A 22,782-nucleotide genomic window follows, 5' to 3' on the forward strand; every position below is an offset into this window, starting at 1 on the left:
AGCCCGGGAACGGCGGGGGGGGGGGGGCGATGGGGGGGCGCCTGTGTTGAGGATGCGGAGCCGGGGCGCTGCCCGGGCAGGGGGGCGAGGGGCTCGTCCCGGCGCGGAGGACCCCCCGCAGTGATGCGGGTTTTGGTTTCTTTTTTTTTTTTTTTTTTTTTCCGGCCGGTGATATTTTTTCAGCGCCCCCCCCCGATGTTTTTCCAGCCCCTGACGGCCGGGAGGAGGAAGGAGGGAGAAGAGATGCGCAAGATGGAGCAGCCGCTGCCCTGCGCGGCGGGGCCGGGAGCCGGGCCCGGAGCACGGGAGGGAGCCGGGCAGGACTGAGAGCAGGTAGGGGGGGGCTGGCGGGGGCTGGCGAGGGGTCAGGGGACTGGCCAGGGGCTGGCGAGGGCTGGCGAGGGGCGGTCAGGGGGCTGGCGAGGGCTGGAGGAAGGCGAGGGGCCGGCTCCGACCGCTGCTCGGGAGCCTGCCGACGGGGAGCATCGCTCCGCAGAGCCGCGGGCGGGAGCTGGGCTCCGCTCCCGACTCCATCCAGCGCTCTCGGGGGGAAAGGGGGGGCTCTGGGAGGGTGACTGGGAGTCGGTGAGAGCTCGGTGCTGCTTCAGGGGTGTCTGCGGGCGCGGGGCGCCCGGGGGCGTGTGCGGGAGCGTGTTTTACCCCGTTTCGGATGGAGCGATCTCCCTCTACCGGGCTGTGCCGCGGCGCTGCCGGCTCAGAACGGAGCCTAAGCCAAGGCCATGCGCCGGGGAGAGCTGCTGGGCTTTAGGCCAAAGGGTGAGGGTTGTCTCTAAGGCCGCACCTGAGTCCTGTGCCCACGGAAATAGAGACAGGTCCTCTGCTTTGCTGCTTGAAATTAATGTCACCAGCTGTTGTGCCCAAGGACCAGAGTTTTAAAAAAACCAGCCCTTGTCCGTGTTAGTGGGTTTCTACCCTAAACCTGGGGGGCCTGGATATTGCAAATGTAATAAAAACTACATTCCGTGCTAAAAAGTATCACAGTTTGTTTCTTTTAAAGTTTGCAGTGGCATGTCTGTAGTTTATTTCACGCTAAAATATTGTAAATGTGAAGTCTGAAACCTCATTACCACACAGTTACCGAGTCTTTTCCGACATCTCAAGGAACAAGATCACCAGAGCATGTGCTAATTTTACGATACATCATTTGCTGCTGTACAATATGAAGCCCTAATCCCGCATGCAGCTTCTTCCAGAGAGACCCCCGAGTGACGTGAGGTTCCCTGTAGCATCAGGGCCTGAAACGCCGCGAGCGTGTTGCTGCAGTGCATCTCCGTGGTGTAGATGAGGTCATAGGGAAGAGAGAAATATTTTTGAAGTCAGTCCAAGTGTCGGACATAGCATCTGGGTCAATCACGCTCAGTAGACTGCAGGCTCTAGACGATAACATAATCACACATTAATAGTTCTGAATTCCTATTGATTTTCTTTTGGAACTGTTTTAGGAACTTTTTTTCTTTTTCAAAAGCTTTTATGCTGACCATTATCTACTCAGAAACATTTTTTTTAAAATAGTCTGCATTTATCATCCTTTGGCACTACCCTGCTGTTTATACCTGTAACAGCTGCTGGTTGTCCTTGTTTCTTCAAGATTGTTCCTCAGCTTCTGATGTCTCCTAGGGCAGAGGCGGGTGGTTGAGATGTCATTTCCCTTAGAGGGAGAAAATCTCAACCTTGTTTCCGACTCTGACCCAATGGCTGAAGTGTTTGAATTATATTCATTAGGAAGTTTTAAGGAACACTTTTAAGTGCCAGATTCAAATCCCAGAAAAACATGCCGCCTTCTCTTTGCTTCTCTTCCTTGTCTTTGACATATTTTCATGGATTTTTTTTTTTTTTTTTTTTATAACGCATGGAGGAATAAATATTGTGATCAGCTTTATCCGGCTGTAATTGGAGAGGGGAAAATACCTACTTGTCTGGCTTTGGTGATTTCTGATTTGCTTTTCATATGGGAGTTTTGAGACCTCCATCATCCACACATGGGATTTCATCCTGTGCAGGAAGATGACACTGGCCTGGCAGAAGTGTCTGTCCATCTCACAGGAGTCCTCACAGAGGAAGTGCAGAACAGGGAAAGTGAAAGGTCTTAAAGAGGACTTACGGACTTCCTCAATAAAATGTCTCTGGCAAGTGTGAAGTCCTGGATATCTGGATTGACCTTCAGCTCTCTCGACTATACTAATGAAGTTCAAGAAGGGCCTCAGAATGGGCAGAGGGAGTGGAGCAAACAGGATGGCTCTGAAGAGTGATGGTCCCACAGGAGGCTTAGCTCTTCTAAAATGTATCACTAGTGCCTTGCTCCTGTGACTCTTTGCTGTCACATCTTTTTGCTTCTTTTCTGATCTTTCTATGTGGCTGTCCCCAATTCTGCTTCTCCATCTCTTGTATTTTCCATGCAAGAGCGGAAACAGTAATGGAGAGAATAATATCCTCTCTCAGGAAAAGGCTGCTGTGAATTTGCAGATCACAGTTACCATTAGGATTATCGCCTAAGTAGGTTTTTACACAGTCCAGGAATGGCAGGTCTTTATCCTGGGTCCCCATGGTCACAAGGGCTACAGAAGAGACTGAAGCTAGCAAAAACTGCTTCTCATCTTTGGACTCAATGATCAATTAGATTAGTGGATTAGTCATCATCCCTGACTTCTTTGGGGTGGCTGGTGAAGACCAGCCCTGCGGAGAAGGACTTGGAGGTACTGGTGGATGAAAAAGCTGGACATGAGCCAGCATTGTGTGCTGACAGCCCAGAAAGCCAACCGTGTCCTGGGCTGCACCCAGAGCAGGGTGGGCAGCAGGGCGAGGGGGGGATTCTCCCCCTCTGCTCCACTCTCGTGAGACCCCCCTGCAGGGCTGGGTCCAGCTCTGGGGCACCAACAGCAGAAGGACACGGACCTGCTCGAGCAGGTCCAGAGGAGGCCACGGAGATGCTCAGGGGCTGGATCCCCCCTGTGAGGACAGGCTGAGAGAGTTGGGGGGTTCAGCTGGAGAAGAGAAGGCTCCGGGGAGACCTTAGAGCAGCCTCCCAGTACTTAAAGGGGCTACAGGAAAGATGGGGACAAACCTTTTAGCAGGGCTTGTTGCAGTGGGACAAGGGGTAACAGTTTTAAACTGAAAGAGAGTAGATTTAGATTAGATACAAGGAAGAAATTTTTATGATGCAGATGGTGAAACACTGGAACAGGTCGCCCAGGGAGGTGGTAGATGTCCCCTCCCTGGAATCATTCAAGGCCAGGTCGGATGGGGCTCTGAGCAGCTGGATTGAGTTAAAGGTGTCCCTGCTCACTGCAGAGGGGTTGGACTAGATGGCCTCTAAAGGTCCTTCCAACCCAAACCGTTCTGTGATTCTATGAAGAACAGACACAGCTGCCCAGATGCTACTGCCCCAGTGCTGGAGCCGTGACCTGCAGCGGAGGGCCGGACATCAGCTGGGGTAGGTGACGGTGCCAACATCCCAGGCAGCCCTGGCACACTCCCCGTGTTTAAAACACGGCTGCTCCACGCTCTACACATCATCTTCTGCCAGCAACAACCGCCCCGCCACCGCCTAGGACACGTGTCCTGGCTGGACTGTCCTCGGTGAGAGCAGATGGAGCTGGGACACACGCACAATCTTGCTGGCTTGTGCTGTCCTGACGCTAACCCCTGGAGGACACCCAGGAGCGCTGGATGAACAAAGGGTTCTCTCAGTGAAGCCCACCGCACCGGAACAGAGCTCGGCAGGGTCCACGGACAAAGTCTTTGCTTCTTACTTCACAAGCTGAAGGAGGGGTCCTCTCAGCCCTGCTGTTCACCGCGGTGGTTTTCATTAACTTTTAAAGCCTCCTGGGCCTAATCAATGAGAAGAAGCCCCCCAGCAGCGTGGCTGAAGAGGTGCCAGTAGCAGGCTGGGCGGTTTTGAGGTCAGATAGTTTCCCGTTGCGGTCAGGAAGGTGAGATGGTGACCGGGCTTCTCGCTGTACCTTAATGCCCACCCCCACCGCCCCGCTCCGCAGAGTTCATCGCGGTTTTACAGAATAACTCCGCTAAGAACCCGGCGCTCGCTGTAACGAACACCCGGCCGCGGCCGCACTGCCACGGCTGCCAGGCCCCGGCGCCCCCCGGCCAGGCCGCGGCCGCCATTTCCTCCCGGCGAGGTCAGCGGAGGGCGCCCCGGCCCTGCCCCGCGGCGCCTCCCCCGGCCCCGCCGCTTGCCCGGCGCCGGGTCCCGCCCCGCCTCGGTCCCTCCCCGCTCCCTCCCGCCGGCATTGCCCGGGCCGGCCATGGCGGCCGCGGGGCCTGCGGGGAGGCCGCCCGCCGCCCGCAGGGAGCCCGCGCTGCGGTAACTCCGCGCTCCCGCCGCGGGGGACGGGACGGGGCGGGCGCCTCCCCGCCTCCTGGGATTTGTTGTCGCTTTGCGGTTTTTCCCCCTTTTTTTTTTTTTTTTTTTTTTTTTGGTTTGTTTTCCGGCTAAATAACCGCTGTGGGAAAGCGCAGCCGATGTAGCTCCCGGAGGACGGGCCAAGCGGCGGGCGGAGGATGAGCCGCCGCCGGAGCGCAGCCGGGCCCGGGGCCCCCGGGGGTTTGGGGCCCGGAGCGCGGCGACAAGGACATGACTTTACCCCCGGCCGCGGTAGCGAGGACTAGCAGTAAGTAAATCCCTTGCCGTCAGTAATACACGCGCTAGTGTGGGCTTATACCTGACTTGTTGACACAACCAGGCATTAACAGCATGAGAAACCAACATCAGGAAGCGAAAAAAAAAAGAGATAAATTTAACTTTGACATTTTCAAGCATGTGCAGGTCTTCGTAATTGTGTTATTTATTCAGCACAATATGGTTTTCCGCACTCTGAAAGGATTGGTATGCTGCTAACATCTTTGCTTTTGTTCTAGAAGTACTGCGGATCAGCCGGTCATGGAGGGGACCAGGCAAACCAGGATTTGTCGTCCACACAAGATAAGTGAATCCTCAAAGGTTTGTGCATTTTGTGTTGCTTACCAAAAAAAGCAAGTTATGGAAATAACAAAAGGGGGGGGGGAGGAAGGAAAGGCTGTCATTTGGATGGACTGTTTTGAAGGAATGTGAATATTCTGAGCTTTTAAAAAGAGGTATGAAAACGGTGGTCTACCTGCTCAAATATTTTTGATATAAGAAGTTGCTAGTGATTTAAAAAAAAAAAGCAGCAGCAAATGGGCATCTGCTCGTCGTGACTCATAACTTAAAAAAGAAACCCACATCATCACAGCACAGTATTCTCTCTACATCAAAAATACAGTCATTAAATGCTATGTGTTTATTTTGGGAATTTTTCGTACTGATCTGTCTTGTAAAATTCAAGCTAATTGCAGAAGTAAAGCTGAGATTTCTTTTTAGATTTGGTCTTTGTTTTGTACAAGCTGGGAGTCTTGATCCTGTGAGTTATTATTAACGGTAGTTATTCCAGTGAACTCGAGATGTTTTCTTAGGTTTGTGAGGTTAATTCTCTTTGTGTGGAATCTCTGTCTGCACACATACGTTGATTTTAGTTGGGAATCCACTGAAGTCCGTCTTAGGTGGCTCTTTATGCAGCTCATCAGGATGATGACCTAAGATTTATAAGATGTTAATACCAGCTGCAGTTGGTACGTTCACTTTGTTTCATACCAGTGAAAACTGCTTTTCTGTTCTAGTGCAAGAACTAGGTTACAGATGCTGCAGAGCAAGTGCCTTGTACTACCAACAACAGCTAGAAAAGAGCAACTTTTCAGTGCCTATATCTGTGTTTTCAAAGTTGAACGAGACAGATCCCATTTTCTTTTGTATCATTGACAAGTAGTGGTACTGCATTAACAATCTGAAAGAAATTAGATCTTTGAATCCAGAGTAATATAAAATACTGCTCTAATACCATTGATAAAAGGTAAATAGGACTAATTTTTAAATGCGTCCCTACCAATATAATCTTTCCCTGAGTGCTGATCCTGTCTGCCATTTAAATGGTTTAGTCTGAATGTAATAATAATTCATCACATTAAAAATTAATTAACTTGACAGCATTGTTTTATTTTCTTGCTTAGACAGCAGCTGTCACTATCTGTTAAACTTAGAATTACTAGATAATGCTAAAGCTGTTCTACAGAATATAAATAGCTTGAGAAAGATGTTCGTGTTTAGTATAAAATTTGTCTTGGTTTTGAAATGTGCAGCTATCAGCTTCTGTTATTGGCTCACTGAGCGAATGAATTTGCTAAGTGGCTGAAATATGTTAATATATTCTGAGTCCATCCAATGCCATATGTAATGATTTTATGCTTGATTTCTGAAGTAGCAGCAGTTCTACATGGCAACAAGGATTTTAGGAGTGTGAGTTGTCAGGCGTATTTGCGGTCAGGATTATGCTGCTGACTCGACAGCCAGCTAAGTAAATAGGGATCTTTGGCAAATCTTATATTCTGGTGTAATCTTGTTATGCGCAATGGTGGTATTAGAGAATATTAGAGAGAAATGATCAGCTAATTTACGGAGACAAGAGGCAATGTGTTTTTGCTTTAATCCAATAACTGACCCCCATGAGTCGGATTCAGAAGAGGGTGCTGTAAGATGTTATCGTCTCTTCATCCACTGCGCTTTAGCACAGTTGCCACAAATGTGGGGCTTGTCCTTTGCCGTATTTATTCTTTTTCCTCCATCCCCTGGTATCTGCTTGGGCTCCTGTATGATATCAACATTTCTCAACCTCAGAAAAACTTCACAGTCCTTAAACCCCACATTTTTTTCTGTTACAGATCTCTGGCAGTTCTGTTCCTCAGTGGAAGTTACTTTGTTGTCTATGCCATAGATCCCTTTTCAAGTTCAGAGATATGATGAGGCAATAAGGCAAATTAAAGCGTTTTGGCCTCGAAAACTTGTAATTATTGAAGCCTCTTCACTTAGATTGGTTTAACTCCTTACACTTGTATGTACAAAGTTACTCCAACAGAAGGCTTTTTGGCAGCTTAGTCTCCATTGTTTAGAAAAGAGGGTAAGTGAAACTAAAGAGAAACCACTGGGATATCGCGCTAAGAGCAGCGCATTTAGTTATTAATTTGGGTCTCATCTTTGGCAGCCTGCCTGTTGCTATACCACTGACTGCTAAAAGGCAGATGTGGGAGGTCAGGCTCCCAAGGTTGGCCTGAGCTCAGGATGATTGGCTGCCATCACGTCTGGACAGTGGTGAGCTGCGTGCGTTAATCCTGGTTATCTCATCGTAGAGAAGTACAATTACCAAATTATGTACACAGCGTGCATGTCTAGGGTGAGGGTTGCACGTGGGGGAAAAAACTTGGCTCTAGGTCTTGAACCTTTCCCATCCAGGTGGGTAGAAAGGTTGTCTCACCACGATTAAACCAACTCATTCATGGCTTAGCCAGACAGTAATAATCATGTGCTTTCTGTTGGGGAAAGCAGGAAAGCCACAGACAGGATTTCTAGGAGAAGCAACAGCTTGGTGAAGGAAAGGTTTGAATGCTTGAGAGGCCTCAAGAGACCTCAGGTCATCTGTGTGACTGTTCTCAATGTAGATACAGACTGAGACACCTTTTCAGGGTGTCAGGGAATGCGGTCTGAGGGCGTAGAACTGGGCAAGACCCAGGGTCCTACAGCCAGAACCGTTCAGAGCTAGCTTAGGTACAATACAAAGATGTGCTTCCTCCCCACCTCCTTTCACTTCTCTTACATGTTCTTACAGGCTCTGCAACTCTGTCTGTTTTGGATTTGGTAATTAAAGTTATGTATTTGCATTTAACTTAACCTGGCTTCTATTAAGAGAGATCACAAGGTAACTGTACCATCAAGCATTCCATTCCTCCAGAAGGATGGTCCTAAAAGCTGCATCGCTTGGGGTGACCAGCCCCTTCAGTATGTGTCTGCAGGACATTCAAGGGGCAACAAAATGTTTCCATTTTGATTCTTCTTGAGACTGGTAATGTGAGTCTGTGAGAAAGAGGCAACCAAGTGTTTGCCTGAAAAGCTCTGTGGCACGTACAGAGCTGGTGGGAAGAATGTCTGGACCAGAGGGATCCCAGAAGGGCACTTAATGGTCATGTTCTGAGGGCATTTTCCCCTTTCTTTAAAAGAAAAATAGTCATATTCATTAAAACAAAAACTACCTCGGCTTCTGGAAGCAAGTTGAAGTCTTAGGGGAGTAAGTTATCCACATGTGTGGCTTTGCACATAAATAAACAGCTCTTATTTTTGAATGCAGTGTGTGTGCCTGGAATAATATGGAAAGAAAGAGAGGGATTTTACCCTAACGAGCTTAGAGTCCTGAAAAGATTTAAGAGGGGGTAGCTGTCAAGTAAGCACTAACCTAAACAATACATGGGCTGAATGAAAATTTGGCATACTGCTGCATGTCTGTCTCCCACTACCAAATATTTAGTGAGTAGCTTAGTTGAGAAGAACTCTGTAAGGAGTCATTTGGGGGACAAGTAAGTAAGGAAATGTCAGCAAGATTTCTCGAAGACAAAGAGTGGAAGAGTTTCAGAAAATCGTGCCTGTATAAATCATGAGGCTGGAGGTTTGGATGCAGCATTGTGAAGGGGGTAGGAGTGAATTATAAAAAAGCGGATGGGGAAGCAGTAAGAGTCTGCACAGGCCTCTCAAAGTGAAGGCGAGGAGCTTGGGCTCATACTATGTTGCTTACCAGCTGTTTCAGGTCAGAATTGATTACAGATGTGCAATAAAAGTAAGTGTTCTTTCTCTCGTGTATGACTACATCCAATGGGAAAACACTTTGTGCACACTGAAATTTGCCGTGGTGAAGACAACATCTGCCTGATAGTGTTTGTTTGTTCCAGGTGTACAGGTGGGACGACCACTCTAGCCTCGTTCTTCAGAGCCTGAATGAGCAGAGGCACCGAGGCCTCTTCTGTGACATTGTCCTCGTGGTGGATGAACAGAGAGTCCCTGCCCATCGGAACCTCCTGGCTGTTTGCAGTGACTATTTCAACTCGATGTTCACCATTGGTATGCGAGAAGCCCACCAAAAGGAGGTTGAACTTTTTGGAGCCTCTTACATCGGTCTCAAGGCTGTGGTGGATTTCCTGTATGGCAGTGAGCTGTCTTTAGATGGAGGCAATATCGACTACGTGCTCGAAACTGCTCACCTGCTGCAGATCTGGAAGGTGGTCGACTTCTGTTGTGAGTACCTGGAGAACGAAGTCAGCGAGGAGAATTATTTGTACCTGCAAGAGCTTGCCTCTATTTACAACCTGAAGCGCCTTGACTCCTACATTGATTCTTTCATCTTGCAGAACTTCGGCACGCTCTCTTTCACCCCGGATTTCCTGCAGAACATTTCCTTGCAGAAGTTGTGCCAATACCTGGACAGCAGCAACGTGCAGCAGGAGTGTGAGCACGACTTGCTGCAGGCTGCCTTGCAGTGGCTTACCCAGTATCCAGAAAGGGAGAACGAGGCTTACCAGGTTCTGGACAACATTCATTTTCCCTTGATACCTAAAAGTGATCTCCTCCATCGAGTCAAGCCCGCTGTCTGCTCTCTTCTTCCCAAAGAAGCAAACTGTGAGGGGTTTATAGAGGAGGCGGTGAACTATCATAATAATGTCACGGCTCAGCCAGTGCTGCAAAACAAACGGACGGCCCTGCGGACCTGCGAGGAAAGGCTCCTCTTTGTGGGCGGGGAGGTGTCCGAACGGTGCCTGGAACTGAGCGATGATACCTGCTTCTTGGACATCAGGAAGGGGCAGTGGGTAGCAGAAACCCCTCTCCCAGCCAGACGAAGTCACCACTGTGTTGCAGTCTTGGGAGGCTTCATCTTCATAGCTGGAGGCAGCTTTTCAAGAGACAATGGAGGGGATGCAGCTTCAAATCTCCTATATAGGTATGATCCCCGCTGTAACCAGTGGATAAAGGTGAGACTTAAGCTGTATTATTTCTCTGTTTAAAGTCCTTAATGTTTAGAGTGTTTTCTTCATTTCGGTGGAAGGACAGGGCTCATGAGACTAGCCAGTATAGCACCACTCAGAAATGGAAATTCAAGTTATTTAAGTTGAAAAAGCAGCTACTCGAATCCTTTATGGGAATGCTTAAGTTACACACGCAGCAAAAGAGTCTGGGGCGGATTTTCGACTTCAAGTGGGATTTGGACAGCTCATCTATGAAATTCCTGGTCAGCATCCACCTGCAACTCTTTAGATTACTTTTGGGAATAATGTTAGAATGGACTTACAGAGGTGATTGCTTAGTTCATCTTTCTCAAGCAGTGGCGCCTATAACTAAATAAAAAATGAGTCTGATGTAAAAAGCAAATGTCTCTGACACTCGTGAAACGTCTCTGTGCTAAATGTCTCTTAGAACAAGCTATTCACTTCCAGTCCTGCTGTAAAACCCTGCGGCAGTGCAGGTTCCTATAGGAACCAATCATCCCGTGTGGTTCAGTTGTGGTTTTCAGTGATTCCAATATATGTTTCTTGCAGAGTTTTGGAAGGAGGCCCATGTAACACAAACATTTATAGAAGAACCTGTCTCTTAGATACTTTCTGTTGTCCCCTTTTTTGAAAATGAATGCTATGTAACATGCTACTGCAGGAAAACAAAAGTACTTTATGAATATATAATGGTCAAAACCAGTAGCTCTCCTTTCCAAATAAATGGCAAGAAGCAACTTTTTTTTTTATCCTCAGACATAAATATACCTGAAGTCAGCTTGCTTACCAGATGTTTGAAGATGTCAGCATGTTATTTTTTTTTGACAGGTTGCCTCCATGAGACAACGCCGTGTAGATTTCTACCTGGGAGCTATTACTGACATGCTGGTAGCTGTTGGTGGCAGGAATGAAAATGGGGCACTTTCTTCAGTGGAGACCTACAGTCCTCAGAAGGATTCCTGGTCCTATATAGCAGGCTTGCCCAGGTAACGGAGATGTTTGGAAAGTTACCCTGTGTTTGAAGAATGGTAGTAGAGGGAACTTGTGTGACCGTAGCTGATGAATGGGTATCCCTAGAAGGGAGGCAGGGGGGTGTATAACCAACATGCTATCAGCGAGTAACTAACAAACCGTATCAGCGTTTGGTATTTGAGCAGTTCTCTCTTCCAGGTAGTGTGCCTCATGTCAGCTTGACTGGTTTGAATTTTTGTCCTGAGGTACATCTGAAGGATGGGAGTGAGACCTCTTACAATTTCACTCAGCTATTCTTAAAATATTTTACCTGAGGTCACTTGGAGTAGAACCTTTTCAGAGGCACTGTTTAGATCTTGATCAAAGGCTTCTATAATTTATTTGGCCTTACTTTGGTGTGATTTGTTTTCCTCATAAGGTGTTTCTCTCTGGCTGCTCAGGTTAGCTGTTGCAGATAAACCACGTTTACCTGCATTGCAAATAGATAACCCTGGCAAATGTGACCCCTCTTTCTCTCAATCTGAGTTAAAATTTAGCTGCTCTACTTTTGAGAGGCTTTAGTACTGCAGCTGCTCTTGTAACAGCAGCACAAGACATCGCTAGTATTTTGAATCAATGTTTGGGTGGTGACATAGTAAGAACTGTACAATAGCATTTCATTTGCAAACAGCTATTCAGATTTAGTTAAATTTGACATTCGTGGGGGTATTGGCTATATGGATGGTATTTTCATGATGTCTGAAACCTGCAACTTCAGCAGCAGCACTTGCTTTCTTACTGGCATCACAAACAAGATACTCGCAATTTGATTTGAGAGTTCAGCTTTTTTTTCCCCTTATTCCCTTAGCTGCAGAGCTATAGGCAGCCAGTGAAGGCACAGAAGCCTCTTGCCCGATTCTATTTTGGGCAGGTGCTGCAATGCGAGTCTGATCCAGGCTAACAGCTGGGCTCGAGTGCTCTTCAGAAGCAGGATGCTTTTTTCCATTTTATTTCTGCTCACATAGGCAGATCTAACAGTTGAGGCTGAACACCACAGTCTTTCCTGGGAAGCTGTGTAGGAGAGTATCTTTAGTTCATAAGCCTTTCTGTTAATTGGGGTGACCTGTGAGATCCCAGTAACATCTCAAAGGAATTGTAGCAGAGCTTTCCTTCTTTTCAAAACATTTTTTAAAGAAACATAGATGTGACCTGACTGCCTTGTGTGTTCTTAGGAAAACACTCCCCTTAGAACCAGTATGGCTATGTTTTTCCCAGCATGTCCGTGGTCCTGGGGAAGCTTGCCGGCTGTAAGCTGTCTGAAAAGGGGCAGTTTTTCTGCACGTCCCTGCTGCTACCTGTGTGTTGGCTTTGGGAATTTTGCAGCTGCCAAAGTGAACTTTGACGTGGAGGGTGTTAATTTTTTATTAGATTGCCTCGCTGATCTGCCTGGACTAGGCAAAAGCCCCCCCCTTATGGGATAGACCCTGCTTACACTGACTTAGCTGGTTGCCAAGCTGCAGGGTTAGGCTGTAGTACAGAGACTATTTTAAGTTATTGCTGTATCCCCGAAAAATAATTCTGCATCCTGTCTTCCTGCCTGCTCTGTCCTTGTCCCATGATAACTGTCCCTTATGCCAGCTCGGGTGTTTGTGCAGCTGTGTAGTGAACTAGATATTTTCCCACTTTTCCATGTAGCTGCTCTCATGCATGTTAATATGTCATTAGTTAGATCTTAATGGACACTTAGTACCTGCAGCTTTTCTGCCTTTTCAGCCCTCTTTCTCCTCTTGGAGAACTTCTGCTTTGGGCAGTATAGCAGTATATTGTTTGCAAGAACCACTTTTCTGCACAGAAGGAATAAAGTTAAGAGCTTTAGGCAGGTTGCAAAAGGCAAAACTCAGCACAGAGCTGGACTGCAGGAAGAAACCTGGGTGCAGGGACAAGGGAATGCTGCTAGAGCCCAGAGGGACGTATGTGGCTCTGTCAGGTGTGGGTGGCTGCTGGAAGGGACGCAGGCAGTCCTTTCCTGATGTACTTCAGATGGATTTGCTGGCAGCAGAGGAAGGATGAGAGAGGATTTTGTCATTTATTCAAGACAAGAAGAAAGCGTGCTAGCTACAGTTCCTTCTGTGTACTCCTATCTTCCCTTCAGCATACTCTGATGTGATCTGTTTTCCTCCCCACCGCATGCTTTTGTTTCTCAAACTGATTATAGTTACTGTTTTTACCCAGCTAACATCTTCCCCAGCCCTATTCTAACAGCTACTCTTTTTTTCCTTGTGAAGAGGAAATCAGAAGCTCCAAGCCTCTGCTTCCTGATTGCCTGATGAGGCAACGCATCCCAACGTAGCTGCCTTGTTCCCTGCGTTTTTCTGTCGTCTTCCCTCTGAAGAGAAAATGGGCAGGTTCTTTTGTCCTCTTGGGTGCACGGCCACCAGAAGCAGGCTCCCTGCCCGCAGCTCTGGTGTTGTTTCCGACTGCTCTAAGCCAGCAGCTGCCTGGAAGACTATTCCCTGGAGTGATAGGCCCATGATGAGGTCATTCGGGGGTGTAGGCTTGTGTAGTTCAGTTTGAGCTGCATGGGGTTGGACTCTCAGAAATTACATTTGTTAAAGCTTCTACTCTGAACATGCAGAAAATGTTTTGTGGTTGTTTTTTTTTTTTTTTCTCAAGGGTTCTAGCTTGCCGTGTGTGGACATTTTCAGGGGAAAGGCAATGGTTGTGTCCTTGTATACACATGTCTCCTGTCCGCTGCCAAATCCTGTGTCCCTGTTGCTGTACACAGGCACAGTCATGCTCCTCTGAGGAAGAACTTTGCAAGCTCTTTTTTTCTTCCTTCACCCCAACGTGGTCAAAACAACACGTTGTTTTCCCTAACCACTTTCTTGGAAGGAACTGAACTGTTTTGACTGAAATAATGCTGTTTTACTGAAGAAGCAAACACAGCCTCTTGAGGCAGATGCTTAACATGGAAAACTTCAGCCAAGCTATCTAAAGGGTGGACCTGGTCCAAGTCTGCTACAAGTGAATTTTGCCTGACTCTCAGTCAGGTCCTTGGTTGTGGGATACCCTTTCCCATTCTTCAGAGAGGTCCTTTATTTTTTTTTCCCCCTTTTTCCCAGGCTCTCGGGGAGCAGTTCCTGCCATAGTTTCTAGCCCGGAAGGGAACAGCAGTAGCTGACAAGCTTGGCAGAGCAGAAGTTGGTGCAATGTGTTCTCATCGTGAATAGAGCGTGAAAAAGTCTGCTGCAGACATCAGTGAAATTAATTGAGTGGCCCTAGGTTAAAATTTGGCAGAACAACTGAAAGCAGTTGTATAAGGGAATGCGTTGGAACAGGCTAACGAATGATGTTATCTGCTCTGCTAGTTGTGTCATGAATGATCTTGCAGGGTTTGCAGCAGGTGGACACTGAGATTCAGAGCAACCACAGCTCACCTGGACTTTGGTTGGAGCAGGGGATTCCCAAAGCTTTCTCGAGTTAGGCCAAGTCTTCTGTTTAAGAAAATAAATGGTAGATTTTCTACCATTTGTTGAATGGTGTTACTGTGTCAAAAACTCTCATTTTTGCAGCATTGTATCTAGGTAAGTTCTTCAGAATCAGCAACTGGCTCTGGCAGATGTTCTGCCTCAAAACTTCTAACTTCTTTCACCTTAATGCCTCTATCTTTTTCTGGGCACTCTTACAGATAACACTGCCAAAACACTTGATGTTTTCTGTTGGAGGATGTCTGGACCCACTGTATTGAAGTGTCCTGTTCTGTTGCCTATTTAAAAATGCCTCTATTTAAACCATAGGGCTTGCAGAAAGGATTCTTATTGATTGTTTTCAATTTGTGCATTGGATTGCAGGCAGTTTTCTATTAATGGGAAGCTGGGTATGTGCAATTTTGGATGAACTCTTCTGAAGTCAGGCAGAGTGAAACACCTCTAGCGTATTTCAACGGGTAATCTTCCTATATTGAAAAATAACTAATTGATGGTCGATTTGGTGCTTCAGATACGATTGCCTCTTTCAGATTACTTCTGTAGCTGTTGCTATTCACTAGATATAGCCATTGATTGAGGCAAAAAGAAAAGCATCAGTGCTTTTTCTGTGGCTGTCTACGCTAGACTGCATGTGTGTGCTTGAGAGAAAATATTTATTGCTTGCTTACCTGTACAGAATTCCATTTTCCAGTTAGTGTAGGAAAACATTTAACCTACTTCTCCAAAGGTCACTCAAGTTTTTCGTAACTTAGTCTTTTTTTTTTTTTTTTTTTTCATTCCAAATGCTGAATGTAATGGGATTGCTATCAGCAGTACAATAACCCTGAGCTTTGTGTTGGATTCAATGTCATTGCACTCTTCTGACTCCTCACAACTGTTACCTGACGCTACCTCCACAGTGGAGTGCCCTGCACGTCCTCCAGGTAGCTTGCTGGTTAGATGTGGGTTTAAAATCCAGTGCAGTTTGAGAAAGGAAATGGATTCAAGTTGTCCATCCAACTTTCCAGATAGGGACTCTACATTTTAAGACCCATTCCTCTGTATACAGAGAAGCAAAGACTCTAGCAGCCAGACTGGGTGCCACTGGAGGGATACACGCCTGGTTCTTGTCTGTGTAAGAGACCACAAAGAAGGTGGAGCAGCACCTGCACACACTACACCTGCCGTAGTGTTTCTGGCAGGTGTGAAAACCAGAGTGCCTGTGCTCAGGGGGTTTCATGTCAAACAGAAGCACTGAGCGTGAGTTACGTGCTTCCATGGTTAGGCAGATTGTGAGCTGTGGAATTTCTGAGTTGCCTTTTTGGATAAAGTTTCATAGCTGTGCCTTAGCCCTCTCTTCTTCCTTTCTTTCTTTTTCCTGAGTGGCTAAGAAGCAGTAGAGTTCTGAAGTCATCTCTGCAGGGTCTCCAGGGAGGGTGCTTCGGCCCCTGCAAGTTAAAAGGTCTCTCCTGGTCACTCAGCATTCTTAGGCCGTGTCAAGGATTTTTCTGTTTCTTGTAGCAGGAGCCTGTTAAAATATCTGATTCAGACACTGGTCAGGGATCAGAAGCTTCAGTAGGCATCTAGACTAATAAACATCTAGCTTTTCTCAGAAGTGTTGTGCTTTCGGGGTAAATGTGGGTTTTCTTTTCTATTCCACCTATTCCCTTGGCACAAAAGTGTTTGGCACTTTGGTGTGTGGAAGAAGTTACCATACCATTTGTGTAGCTGAGAGAAACTATTACCATGCGAAATCAAAACAGCTCAAGGTTCTATCCACATTGAGATTTGAGCGTGTTCAGGCACGGTTCAAAAGCATTCCAGGCTAAAGTAATGCTAACGTAGGTTTGTCTGCCGTAGAGGTTGAGTTGTCTTGTGTCCTTGACTACAAAGGATGGTAGTAGAGGCTCGTGAGTGCAGCATGGTGAGTATATTGCTCTGCAGCCCTATGGGTATTAAATTGTTCGGGCTTTTTGTATCAGTGTGTGAGCCAGTTTGCTGCCACAGCTACACCTTTTGACACCCCACACACCTGAAAAAAGAAAGACAGGTGTGTGCAGGAAGTATATGTTCAAAGAAACCGAGGCTGTCCCTTGCCTTAGCATGCCACTTCTAAGAGCTCAAAGGGGTTTGGTCAGGAATATCCTAGTGTGAAGTTAAGAACAGCCTCAAGAATTAGGTTAGTAGTGGCTTTGTTATAGCTGATCAAAGGGGTTTTCTCTCTGCCCTGTGGAAGCAGCATGCGTGGTGTTTGTTCTTCCATCTCATTTTGTCTTATTTCAAACATGGACTCTGATCTGTGATTGACTGAGGTCTGTTGCCTTGTCTTGGGGCGACCAAAGAAGTTACCTCCTGTGTAGCAGAAGTGGTGGAGCAGGTGGATATCTTGTGAAAAAAACATTATGTGTATCATGACTGCAAATAAGCTGGGCTGTGAGCACGAGTGGGTAAGAAACGTGATTCATGATCCCGAAGCTGTGGAAGGGGAAGGCAGCGGTAGTGTTCTTGTTTTTTCTTGGTTAATCACTGCTGGAAGTCTGAGAGGTATCATGATTATTTCCTCTTTCTGTCATAGAAACCCTTGCTGAGATGTGGATTTTTTCCTCTCTGGCCCTCTCAGACTGATCCAACCCAAGCAGTGGAGTAGGAAAATGGGAGTGAAGGCCATGCCAGCTAGAGCAGGATGGGTTACTTCTGTTGTATGACACACTGTAGAGGATGCCTTAAAAAGTGATTGTCATAGATACCTTAGTGCTCTGTAGCGACCAGGTATGAAAAGGATGCCTTAAAAAGTGATTGTTGTACCTTAGCACTCTGCAGCGCAGGGTGAAGCGGTATGAATAGGAATAGTTACTGGGTAACTAACAGGATTAGGGATTTTTCTGTCTTTAGTTACTGTTGATTTTCTTCTTTAGTACCAGTCCTTGTTAAACGCTTGTGTATCTTGATAAAATCCCTAAGTACTAAGTCGGATCTTTTTTGTTTGCCTGTCCTAGGTTTACCTACGGCCACGCTGGAACAGTCTACAAGGAATTTGTGTACATTTCAGGAGGGCACGATTACCAAATTGGTCCCTACAGAAAAAACCTGCTGTGTTACGATTACCGCACAGATGTTTGGGAAGAGAAGAGGCCAATGATCACTGCCCGAGGGTGGCACAGCATGTGCACCTTACAGGACAACATCTACTCCATTGGGGGCAGCGATGACAACATCGAAACCATGGCTCGGTTTGACATTCTGAGTGTGGAGTCGTACAGCCCCCAGTGTAACCAGTGGACCAGAGTTGCTCCTCTCTTGCAGGCAAACAGTGAGTCAGGGGTGGCAGTTTGGGAAGGCAAGATTTATATCCTTGGAGGCTACAGCTGGGAAGAAACAGTCTTCTCCAAAACAGTCCAAGTTTATGATAAGGAGAAGAATAAGTGGTACAAAGGAACTGACTTGCCCAAAGCGATCGCTGGTGTGTCTGCATGTGTCTGTGCATTGAAACCCAAAACAGAGGACAAAAAGAAAAAGACGAAAACAAAAAAACATCAAGATCGAGGAAGATGACTACTTCTGGATAACCACCCTTTCATGGTGGACTCTAAAAGAACCTTGTGTTTAATCATTTCTATCTAATCTTGATTCGTTCCTTTTTTTTTTTTTTTTTTTTTAAATGGGGGGGAGGCATCTTCTGAAGTCTCAGAAAATATACAGTTGAATGTGGGTTTTGGATTAAGCTCATGTTTAAGGTAAAAACAACAAAAGAAACCAAAAAACCCCCCTCCTACTATATAAGGGGAGATAAAGCAAGAGAGGTCATGCTGCTCTCCTGAATGTAAGGCTTAGTCTTCTGTGGTTCATGGCATTTCCACATACATCGTATTATATTGACGTTTTTAAAATAAAGTTGAATTTGTGGCCGAGATGATAATGTCAAGGGGGAGGAGGCAGAGTAGTAAGTGTCTGGTTTGAAGTTATAGAGCAGTTCAAAGGAGTTCAGAAGCAACTGCTGAGAAAAAATGAAATGAATGTTCAGTGTTGTAAATCTTGAATTTTTGTAACGTTAAATTTCATTTACAGTACGTCCTTGAGTTGTTAGTATCAGATTTCTGGAATACGTGAGTGTTCAAAGAGAATACTGCTTGTGGTGAATGCAGGTCAGATCAGCTTGGAGAACAAATAACTCCACAGTACTCTTAAGCTTAAGAAGACCTTACTGTGTGGCTAAAGAATAGATGGGATTGACTTGGGCTTGGATTGATAGTGTGACCTTCGAAATCTGGGAAAGGCAAGATGACTTCTGCATCCCTTGTTGTGGTGCTTTTCATATTTAAACACAATAGCAAGTTTTTCTTGGGTTTTAAAAACGTGCCCCAGAATGAGGAAAAAAATCTGTCAAAAAAAACTCGAAAGATTTGAGGATTTGGATGGAAACTGTACAATTTGCCTTGGGCTTCAAAGCAGATGCAACTGATAGAGCTCACTGCAAGTTTGGGGTTTGCTGGACAGAGGAACGGTGAGGAGAGATGGCAGGAGGATCCTTCGGGTGACCTGGAAGCAAGAAGATGTCCCTCAGCAGCCCTACCAGGCTGTAAAAACTGGGATCCACTTCGCTGAACTCCAGCCTCACCGTGGTCACAGCAGTAGCCCGTGTGAGCAGGGGCCCGTACTGGACTTGTCTGCTGTCAAAATGCTGATTAACCCACAATGATTAACTGGGGTTCAGTAATCCTGATGAACAGCAACTTGGGTTTTTACCTGAGCTAATAGGTAAACTTTCCTCTTGGGTTTTGTTTTTTGGGGCTTTTTTTTAAGATCAAAATGTCTTTTCGTGAGAATGGCCTTTTCTGATGGATTTGGCAGGGATTGAAGCCACGGCTTATCAGGCATGAAACTGAACACCTTCCCCAGCGAGACGGGTTCAAAAGGAAGAAACCCAAAATACCAACGCTCAGGGCTGCGTTTGGGATGCAGACAGTGGGACCGAACTGAAAATTGTCTGTTAGATCCTCTGTGTCACGTTATTCTCTGCATACCAAGTAAAGAGATTTCCGACCCAAGTGTTAGTCCACCCTCTACAAACACAGCTGATTCTGCTGCAGATATTAAAATTCCCCGACTGTCTGGCCAGCTTTCAGGCATTCACCCTGGGGCATTTTACAAATGCACCTCTGATTTGCAAGAAGTCGATCACCAGCAATCTGATACAACCATTTCAGTTATTGTAGTAATGCCAGGCCGCAGATTAATATTCCTCCTTCCCAAAAGAAGACATTTTTAGAAAGTTTTTAAGAACAACTTTTATACTTTTTTATAACACATTTTGCTAACTCAGTCTGTTTGCCATATATTATATTATTTACTATAGAAGCTGCTGCTCTGTAATTGTGACCCCGTTGTTGCTGTCAGGAACTCATCCTTGGGTGGATCGTTCAGTCTCTGTGTGGTTGGTGGGGATGTGATGCAGCTGTTGGAGCAGCGTTTACATTCTCAGCATTGTCAGGCAGTCAGCTCTAACTGTGACTATTGTACGGCCTCTTCCCTGATAGTCCAGCTCGCCAGACATGCTAATAAACATGCTTTATTGTCAGCTACAGGTCATCTGCTGAGTGGATTTCAAGGGCTTTGCTTTAAAGTTCTGCTGGGGAACTGTTGATTGTAGCTGTTATTTCTTCCGCAGTCCTTTCACATCTCCCTTGTGCACCATATCCATATATTTCAGATTTGCCTTTTTTTTTTTTTCCTTTATCTGGTATATGTACAGTTGATATCCTGCTACCTGCCTTTTTTTTTTTTTTTCCCCCCCCAACTATTTACCTCAGTAATTGGAAAACACTAAGAAAACATTTTTTGCACCTAATTTCATTTGAAGCTCTTGTAAATGAAAGAACGCTTAGATACATTACAAGAACATATTTGTATTGAGAGAGGTACCTTTGAATAAACTTCTGGAGTGCAAGGAAGTTACAGGTTTCTTCTTCAGTACTAAGAAAGGATTTAAGAAAACTAGTTGAAATTTATTTTGTGAAACTCCTTGAGGTTTTTTTGGTCTTAAAAAAAAAAAAAAAAGCCTCAGGAGTTAGTCTTTTATTTGCATTAATGGATTTATTTTAAAGCCTTTGTACACTGCATGAGGTAATGGTTATTCTTTTTTATCCTAAAAATAAACAAAAAACCAACAAAAACACAACCAAACCAAACATTTTGGTTATGACAAACTCATTAATGAGTTGTTCGGGTTTTTTTATATCTGAAATCCTTGCTATGTTGACTGACAACTACTTAACTTTTTGGGACATTTTCATGTGTAAGTATAGAAGAAAAATTTCAAAGACTTCCTTTGTTTCTGTAATGGGTTGTTTGTTACTATATCCCCCTTTTAATGTGTTTATGTATTACATTAATGTCTGGAAACAATAAATCCAGTTTAGAATATTGTATTCATCACAGTCTGACTTGTGTATTGATTGGATTGAGGTTTTCCTTTTTGACAAATTGGAAAGAAGTAATTTTGTAATTATTTTAGGGGGCGTTGATAATGGTAGAAACATTTTAATAGGCAGAAGCTAAACGTAACAATATGAAGCAGAAATATAACTGAGTTGGCTAATCCACCTTTTCAGCATCATGCTGTCAGTCAGAAATTACTTTTCACATTTTTTTGCTGCTGTGACAAAAGATCCAATCCAGTTTATATAGTGGTTTCAAAGACGGTATTTAATGGGGAGTAGATAAACACAGTTACGACTTCATAATGTTAAACTTAATTGCGTAGGCAAAATAGAACCTCAGTACTCATCGAAGTCAGCTTTATTTCTCCTGGTCCATTTATTACCTCCTCCAAATCAGAGGCTACAGGTTGAGTATGGGCCATATCTCATGTTACTAGAGGTCACTGGGGTATCGTACCTGTTGTTGCCAGGAGCATTTTTCTATTATTAAAAGAAGAAATGGTACCATTTGCACCTCGGAGCCCCGTGGTATAAGCACTGCTAAAAGCACAGTCTGGCAGAGAGGGTGTGCCTTTATATTTTGGGTATTGTGTACCCAGATCTGGCTTATCATTACTTGGGATGTGTTAGTGAAAAGTGCATGAGGCTTGAAAATGACCTGAGCTTCCCACTGTGGAACTGCTGTCTGAAATGGGTGTGCTGGAATTCTGCAAAAATGAACGGGAGAACACGATTTGCAAGGTTTGGGCAGCCCCCTCAGTGAGTAATTAAGGTAGAGAAAAGGGGTATCGTCCTGGTCTGTGCTCGTAGGGAATCAGCCTGGTTCCTGCACCTGTACGTGCCACTGCCTTCATCTCTAAGCCTTGTAAAACATTTTAATTCTTGTCAGGAAGCATGGTTTTCTTCCTGCCCTGGGGAAAAATAACTACTGCTCTACCTCATTTTTAAAAAGGCTCCCGTTGCCAAATTCTGAGGAAAGCTCGTTTTACCTGACACAAAACAGCTACCAAAAAACCTCCTTCCCACACTTCCATGCCTGTATCTTGGCATCAGCATGTCAAGGAACTGCTGCCTGTAACGCTGACGTTAGATAACACAAATCCCTCGAGATACCCTGCGGAAAAATTACACTGTGGTATGAGATGCAGTTGTTTTGAAGGCTTGAGAAAGAAGCTGGAAATATTTTTGTTCTCAAGTTGAAACCTTAATTTGAGAAAGATGTGCCTGAGTGTCTGTCTTCCTCTATAAGACATCAGACTGCTTTTTTCCAAATACTGGTGATTTTCTGTGCGCTGTTAGGATTCAGTATTCTGAAGTGGCAGCAAGAAAGTGTCTCGTGTCTAGGGACTTTAAAGAAATAGTTTAAACTTTAGTGCTCTTTCTGAGAAGCATTTTAACTCTCAGAAAAAAATTCTAGATACTAATTGTGATTCTTTCCTTGCTGATAGATTTTAATGAAGCTCTGACCAGCAAGAATTTCTATGGAAAAAACCCCCCAAGCTTTATATATTAATTTATTTCAGTTTCTTGTCATATTTCAGTTCTCATGAATAATAGAGAGAAGCTAATTACACCTTCATGAACTTACGGCTTTGAGTTGTCTTAGGGCCCAGGTCAGGGCAGATGCACCCCTGGTCCAGATGGAGACGTTCTGTCACTGCGTGCTGCGAGGCAGAGCATGGACGAGCTCCAGCTACTTGCAGTTTCCTTCTCCTTCCTGATAACTCTGCTACTAAGTGAGAGACATCCATCCCAGCAGCGGGTTTGTTGATACCACACGCATTTTTTAGCATCACGTAGGCTCTTTCTGCAACTCGGAGTAGCTTTGGGAAAAAAATGTGCCTTTGTTTTTATCATGATGGGTTCGGTGACAGAACATGAAAGGAAGGTGAGATAGAGACTTGCAGGTTCTTTTGAGACTGAAGTCCTAAAATAGATTGCATGAGAAGAGAGGAGGCTCATATTTAAGATAAGGATGAGTAAGTCACAAATAATTCAGCCAAAAGGTCCGCACAGATAAC

The 22,782-nt window shown here is 45.4% G+C and overlaps 1 protein-coding gene across 5 annotated transcripts; it reads left to right on the forward strand.

The window, feature by feature from the left end:
* Positions 1 to 252: 252 nt before the first annotated feature.
* KLHL36 (kelch like family member 36) lies at positions 253 to 20,747 on the forward strand. 5 transcript variants are annotated; one of them, XM_074913410.1, is made up of 5 exons: positions 253 to 333; positions 4,894 to 4,975; positions 8,818 to 9,891; positions 10,735 to 10,892; positions 17,321 to 20,747. In XM_074913410.1, exons 2-5 carry the CDS (start codon positions 4,916 to 4,918, stop codon positions 17,874 to 17,876), a joined length of 1,848 nt encoding a protein of 615 aa, XP_074769511.1. In that variant the 5' UTR covers positions 253 to 333; positions 4,894 to 4,915; the 3' UTR covers positions 17,877 to 20,747. The 5 variants fall into 5 exon arrangements, with proteins under 5 accessions (XP_074769511.1, XP_074769513.1, XP_074769510.1 ...); XM_074913412.1 differs by having other exon boundaries at positions 266 to 333; positions 4,897 to 4,975; XM_074913409.1 differs by lacking the exon at positions 253 to 333 and adding an exon at positions 4,494 to 4,646.
* The last annotated feature ends 2,035 nt before the right edge of the window (positions 20,748 to 22,782 follow it).

The sequence above is a fragment of the Athene noctua genome, chromosome 9, assembly GCF_965140245.1.
Source record: "Athene noctua chromosome 9, bAthNoc1.hap1.1, whole genome shotgun sequence".
NCBI lineage: Eukaryota > Metazoa > Chordata > Aves > Strigiformes > Strigidae > Athene > Athene noctua.

Coding starts and splice junctions, on each gene's coding strand:
- KLHL36 (XM_074913410.1), top strand. CDS start 4,916: ATGGAGGGGACCAGGCAAACCAGGATTTGTCGTCCACACAAGATAAGT. Junction 9,892..10,734: donor GCTGTAACCAGTGGATAAAG/GTGAGACTTAAG, acceptor TTTTTTTGACAG/GTTGCCTCCATGAGACAACG. Junction 10,893..17,320: donor TATATAGCAGGCTTGCCCAG/GTAACGGAGATG, acceptor TGCCTGTCCTAG/GTTTACCTACGGCCACGCTG.